At 32.8% G+C, this 7,500-nt stretch overlaps 1 protein-coding gene across 8 annotated transcripts in view; it reads right to left on the bottom strand.

Annotated features, from left to right (window-relative positions):
* LOC119578716 (5'-AMP-activated protein kinase subunit gamma-2-like) overlaps positions 1-7,500 on the bottom strand; it is a 214,802-nt gene that overhangs the window by 104,384 nt on the left and 102,918 nt on the right. For all 8 annotated transcript variants that reach the window (XM_037926313.1, XM_037926311.1, XM_037926309.1 and 5 more), the window contains 2 exons: positions 4,156-4,316; positions 3,944-4,031 (listed from right to left, as the gene is read on the bottom strand). In XM_037926313.1, the coding sequence (XP_037782241.1) occupies positions 3,944-4,031; positions 4,156-4,316 (249 nt within the window). The remainder of the gene's footprint in view (positions 1-3,943; positions 4,032-4,155; positions 4,317-7,500) is intronic.

Below are 7,500 nucleotides of genomic sequence, written 5' to 3'. Positions count from 1 at the left end.
GGCAAATATAACTTAGAAACCTAGCATATAGCAGCCAAACGACAACGCGAGGGAGGTAACCCTGGAGAGACGAAAGCTACTGTGTTGAAACCGAGCTGTTGTAACGCAATGGAGGAACCTTTAGTGCAGCGGTTTACACTGGTCAACACGGGGACTATTTTGTACTCTAGCAGCATCAACAACTAAGGGACTTTTGGTAATCACTTTTTATGTTGCAACTGCAAAACAAACTGTTGCTGCTCGTTCAACCGCACAAATGACGGTTGCTGCTGAAAAAGTCACACCTCGCCATTTTACGTTTTCTTTCAGCCTCTCTCTGAATGAAAAGGAAAAACTATAAAACAACGAAAAAGAAAAAAAATACATGAAAAAAAAGTAATTCGCACCGGCTAATACGCTGCGTACTCTCTGGAGATAAAGAGAACTTGATATGAACAGTAAATTAAGACCTGCCAACCGAGGAAGGACGACGCTCTAATTGGGATTCCTCCAGTGGTAATCAAGCCACGGGGAAGACTGCTACGCAAAACAAGTACACGGATAAAATACAGAAGCACACGCCGCAACCATACATCACACACAACGGCGGCAAATACGTACATACGTACATACATACATACATACATACATACATACATACATACATACATACATACATACACACACACACACACACACACACACACACACACACACACACACACACACCACACACACACACACACACACACACACTCACATACATACATACATACATACATACATACATACATACATACACACACACACACACACACACACACACACACACACACACACACACACACACAGAGAGAGAGAGAGAGAGAGAGAGAGAGAGAGAGAGAGAGAGAGAGAGAGAGAGAGAGAGAGAGAGAGAGAGAGAGAGAGAGAGAGAGAGAGAGAGAGAGAGAGAAAACAGCTGTGGTTGAGTTTGTTCACTAACTGCCAAACTTTATACTTTCTCTTTCTATTCAAGCACGACACAGTATTCACAGATAAAAATAAAATGTGACAATGACAATTTAACACAAAATAGCAATTATAATAGTAGTAACAGTAATATTTGAGGAATAAACGTAACAAACAAAATTGTAAACAACTATACAAGACAAAAACCAATACCAGAAGATACAAGTCCTATCTTAAAACAGAGTAAAACGAAACAGGCAGTCAGATACAAGAGCAAAATTTCCTCCTTGCATACAAAAACAAGGCTTTACAGTCAGGACCAGCAATTTATTTTAAACACTGAAGATTTGTGTGAAGAGTTTTTACATTCACTTTAAATCCTTCCCCCTTTCTCTTCTCAGATAATTTTCTGTCTGTTTGGTGTATTTTTCTTTTCTTTTCATGGTCATAATTACCACTTTTGTCTATTGATGTGAATATCAAAACTGACCATATAAAATCTGGTATTCCAAAAAAAGTCTGACAATAAAAAAATGATAAAAAATAAATAAATAAAAATGGACTCAAATCATTTTTAGTTCAATCAAATTCACCAGTGTCTAGCAACACTGTTTTTAACATATGCTCTTACATAAAATATAATCAGTTCTTGTGCAAGGGTAGTCAAGGTCAATTCTTAAAGTAACATAAACAGAAAGAAAGAAACACAGAAAGAAAAAAAAAAAAATTTCTGTATCACAAACTTAATATTTGTGATTACCATAATAACTTCATGAGTAATGAGCAAGTCACTATTACTCAGTACTAATGCTTGTGAAAGAGAAAAATGTCAATTTCATGACCTTGAGCTAGGGGCAAAAACAGTCTTCAAGGTCATATATATATAATTTTACTCAATTCTGAGTCAAAAAACTAATTGGTACTTTAATAATGGGCATACTGTCTTAGTGAACTGTATAATTGATCACAAAATCTAAATACAATAATGACATACATCAAACATAATGTGGTCGTCTAAATTAATTTAGTATATTCTCTCTCAGTTGGGAAATATAAAAGATTATTAAACAAAAAAACAAAAAATAATAATAATAAATAAATAATAATAATATACACATTGTGTGTGTGTGTGTGTGTGTGTGTGTGTGTGTGTGTGTGTGTGTGTGTGTGTGTGTGTGCGTGGTGTGTGTGTGTGTGTGGTGTGTGTGGTGTGTGTGTGTGTGTGTGTGTGTGTGTGTGTGTGTGTTGTGCATGTATATATATATATATATATATATATATATAATATATATATATATATATATATACACATAAATATATATCTATACATATATATATATACATATATATATATATATATATATATATAAAAACATAAATATATATATATATATATATATTATATATATCATATATATATATATATTTATATATATAAATTCATATATTTATACATATTATATATATATATATATATATATATATATAATATATATATATATATATATATGTATATATATATATAAATATATAATAATATATATATAATATATATATAATATATATAATATATATATATATATATATATAATATATATACATACATATACACACACACACACACACACACACACACACACACACACACACACACACACACACACACACACACACACACACACACATATAAATATATATATAAATATATATATAAATATATATATGATATGTATATTATATATATATTATATATATATATATATATATATATATAGATAAATATAATATAATAATATAAATAATAATATAAATAAATATATATATATATTGTTTGGTTGTGTGGTATGTTGTGTGATGTTATATATATATATATATATATATATATATATATATATATATATATATATATATATATATATATATATATATATTTATCTGTTATTTTTTCTGTGCTATCACCGATACAGTGTTTGACAAGCTACTTGGCGCCATGTTGACAAAGAGAGAGAGAGAGAGAGAGAGAGAGAGAGAGAGGAGAGAGAGAGAGAGAGGAGAGAGGAGAGGAGAGGGAGAGGGAGAGGGAGAGGGAGGAGGGAGAGGGAGAGGGAGAGGGAGAGGGAGAGGGAGAAGGAGAAGGAGAGGGAGAGGGAGAGGGAGAGGGAGAGGGAGAGTGAAGGAGAAAAAGAGAGAGAGGGAGAAGGAGAGTGAAGGAGGTAAAGAGAGAGATGGAGGGAGGGAGGAGAGAAATGAAGAGAAAGGGAAAAGAGAGAAAAAACACCCCCATCTGACTAACTGCAACAACGTTTCTCAATACCCACTTCCCAAAAGATCAATATCAGCCCCATGGAAAATGTTCTGGAATGTAATAACTCACTTTTAACATTTCATTACTGTCACTGTCTCACACTTCCTCATTTGCATGGTTCATTTTTCAGTTGCATATTTTTTCCCCCACAATATTTTTACATCCCTCATGACACACAATAGCTTTTTGATGATGATGCAGCAACGTTTATTGTTTTTCTTCCCTCAGTTTTGATAATAAATGATGATAAATAATTATCTATTTTACTCAGTTCTGCTTAAAGACTGTAATTTGTAGTATCATAAATCACCATCCACCAGTGTAGTAGTTGACGCTACAATAAAAAACCTATGCTCTTTTCAATATAGCATATGCATAAGAGGGAACATTTGGTAATCTCCATACAGCATATAATATATTACACTCCTCAGTGTAACCATTGCATGGAATCAGAACACTTAGTTATTTGAGATAGTTGGCTTATGCTTTGTATCTATGCACTCCTAAAGTGTAATTTCTTAAATGTTATTATCAATTACAAATATTTATATGATAATAAAAGCAAACCAAACTGACCAAGAAAAAATATAATAAAAAGCATGTACCAGACCATCTCATTCTATATCCATAGAGGAACACTCACAACAACATCAAGATAAAGGGTATTGTTTGAGCTTCCTATGTGTATATAAAAAAAATTGTACTCACGCCTCCACTCTTCCTCCGCTGGCGCTCTTCTGTGCTCTCTCCTCGATGACTTCTAAAGAGCTCCATGACTTTAGACAGAGGTGTTGATCTGGAGGCGAGAGAGCAACATGTCATCCACGAATCACCTCTTTCAAAACTAAACCTTGGATTTACATCAACTATCACACAAGAGAGATCAGTCAGTAGGCAAAGATATAGGGTTTGGAATTCACCTAGAACTGTCAGGTGTACGATTTCTTATCTGCAGGTTGGGGTGAGGTGCTCCTGCATGCCAAGTGTGGTACACATCATCTCCAGGTTGCTGTTCAACTGGTGTCGCATCACCACTTCGGCGCCCGCCCCGGCTGCTGCTACTGGGTGACACTAGCGATTGCTGTAAACAATCAGTGCAGGCGATGATTTAGTAAATGCCTTTCCTTCATTTCCTCCTACCATAATACAAGCTCCTTAAAATCAAACAATGATCTACATATTGTGGAAAAAAAAAAAAAAAAAAAAAAAAAAAGTTGTACACCCTCCCAGATTCCACATGGATCAGCCCTGAACCTTCTTGTTAATCACAGTGTCAATGAGTAATACAACATCCAAGTAATGACAAGAACAACATAATGATCATGCAACAATTTTTTTTCCATGGACTGTCTATTCCAGTGTTTCAGTCTGAAAGTTGACTTGTGGACATTATGTAGAGTAGGACCTGTACCAAAATGACATTTACAAGTAACATTTACTTTCATCTTGGAGGTGTAATTCAAAACCTACTTTTGCCCAAAATAGCAATAATGAGTTTTCTACATAAAAAATCTGCATTTCGAAAATTGAAATGAAAACAGGTGTTTATAAGACAACATATAATAACAAAATATAGCAATCATGTACTATGGCATAATCTAATAACACCTTCACTTATCATGAACATAAACAAACACAAAATTTATTATATCTAATAACTCATTTACATTCATATATATATACATAAGGTAAACTTGAGAGCCTGGTATTTAAATCAGGGATCTGCAGTTTTTAAAGCTAATAATACACAAGTAATGAAAGAATTAAGAAGAGTATATATAGACCTACAGTGTACATTATTCGCATTCGCAGGAGAGGTTGAAAATATCTAAATAGAGTAGCAATTTGTAAGAAACATATGAAAGAAGCTGAAAAGTTTGTGTAATGGTAAAGAACAAAAGTGTTTTTCATGTGTGCACTTTGCTCAAAATATAGTAAAATTGGTAATAATAAAAATGTTACCCAATTCCTAAGTGTGGGCATCAAAGATAAAGATTGTACATGTGTATATATGCATATACATGCACACGCATGCACCACAAACACAAGCACGCACACACACACGCACACGCACACATACATACATACATACAGACATACATACACACACACACACACATACATACATACATACATACACACACACACACACACACACACACACACACACACACACACACACACACACACACAGGCACACACACACACACAGGCACACACACACACAGGCACACACACACACACAGCACACACACACACACAGGCACACACACACACACAGGCACACACACACACAGGCACATTAATAGCATGTCTCAGAACTTACCAATCCATAAAAGCTATCATTTTATCTGACTTTACTGGGCAGATACTGATATAGTAATATATTGATATAAAGGACCGATACTAAAAGAGACCGAAATATACATGTGTGTATACATATAAGCATAAATATATATAAACTAACAGGTTCACTGATACACAGCCATTCACTGGAAGATCAGTAACTCAATTTACCAGGATAAGTAATGATACAACAAAATAATAATAATAATCTGACCTCATAAAAAAAATTACTAAATTACCAAATATATACTGATTTCTGAATTTAATGTATTACACTCTGTTTAATCAAAATAAATATAATCCTTTTTATAGGAGAGTTTCCTGACAAAATCCCTTTCTATCATTCCTTTATGTTGACTGTTAAAGGATAATTTCTTATCACGCTGAAGCATCCAACTTCTTTCACATCAAAGTTAAGCAACTTGCTGGTATTAATAAGAAATTAAGCTACGACGTATTAGATGTTGGGCTTCCAAAATAATTTTTAATTGTTCTGAATATAAACATATTCTATTCGTATGCCTCATGCAAAGCTTCACTACAGTCAGATTATAATAATTATTTTCTTCTTGTCACAGTGTGTGCTTATTTCCTGGTAAATATTGTAAATTGTATGCAAAGTTATCAGATAAAACATCACTTTTAGAAGATGGAAAAACAGAAAAGGAAAAGGGGGGGTGGGGGGACGATTCATAAATTCATACAAAGGAGTAATTTAAGGATAACTCCACATACTGTAAAGTTAAGGACATACAATAAATGTTTGCAGAGGTCCAGAGTTTTACCTCTAAAGGGCTAAAATGTGAAGAAAGATCATCCAAGAGTTGTGATAACACTCATAGTGCAGGGTGATAAGCAATGATAAATGAGGTTGAACTACGTCACTAAAAGAGGATTGTATTCACATGGCCACGCAAATTTAAATAAATTCTTGAAAACCTATTCACCACACAATGACTTAAATCAGGTGTATAAAATAAAAAAATAAAATAGAATTTCAAAATCTCCATAAATGGAAGGAATATTTTGAAAGATACAGAATATTAAGTTTACATGTATTTCACACAATCTTAAAAGATTCTTTAGTTCAGAGGTCATAAGAATAATTGTTTAAATAAAAAGTGATTAACAAATAATATAAAACAATGGATTCCAAAATTTGGAATAGCAATTATAAGCTTGTAAATCCAATACATCACTTTAAGGAAAAGCCATTGAAGAAATTGAACCACAGTTTCTTCAACACAGCTTTACTTACTCTTAGTTTTCTGTTCCATCTTTAAATAAGACAAAATATACACAAACTAGTTTGTGTTTTTGTTTCTACATGTAAACTATATACTTATAATGGTAAGAGACAAAGATTAAATCACTATACTTTACTCAGTAATAGACTGGTACCATGCAAAACTAACAAGTCAATACAGGATGAATGCATATGAAATATTATATGAATATAAATATGAACCATATATTATGGAGCATGTAAAATGTAAAAGCTGATATGAAAATATTTCTGTATGAAAGTATTCTAATGAATATATAATACTGCATAATCATATTTCATATACATACTCAATATAACATTACTAATGTTGATGTCAATTCATGATGGAAAAGTAAATACTGGCAATTATTACATAGTGACAAAATACAACATAAAAACAATACATTGCAAGTGATAAGGCAGCTCAAATAATAAAAAGCATATGCAAAATAGATTGGCGGCTAACTGCAAATAACATAAATGTATTTATATATTTTTTTATTGCCTGGCAAATCATAGCAGATGCAGAAAAATTCATCAATGAGTAGTAGTATTCCTAAGTACACCTCATCAACAGTAGCTCTAGATTTCACAAGTCATCTTTGGCAGAGATCAGCAAAGACATACAAGCTGGTGCAAATTATATGGTTCC

This window comes from Penaeus monodon, chromosome 11 (assembly GCF_015228065.2).
Source record: "Penaeus monodon isolate SGIC_2016 chromosome 11, NSTDA_Pmon_1, whole genome shotgun sequence".
NCBI classification, from domain to species: Eukaryota; Metazoa; Arthropoda; class Malacostraca; order Decapoda; family Penaeidae; genus Penaeus; species Penaeus monodon.
The sequence above is the reverse complement of the archived record's forward strand: the minus strand, read 5'-3'. Positions and strand labels throughout refer to the sequence as shown.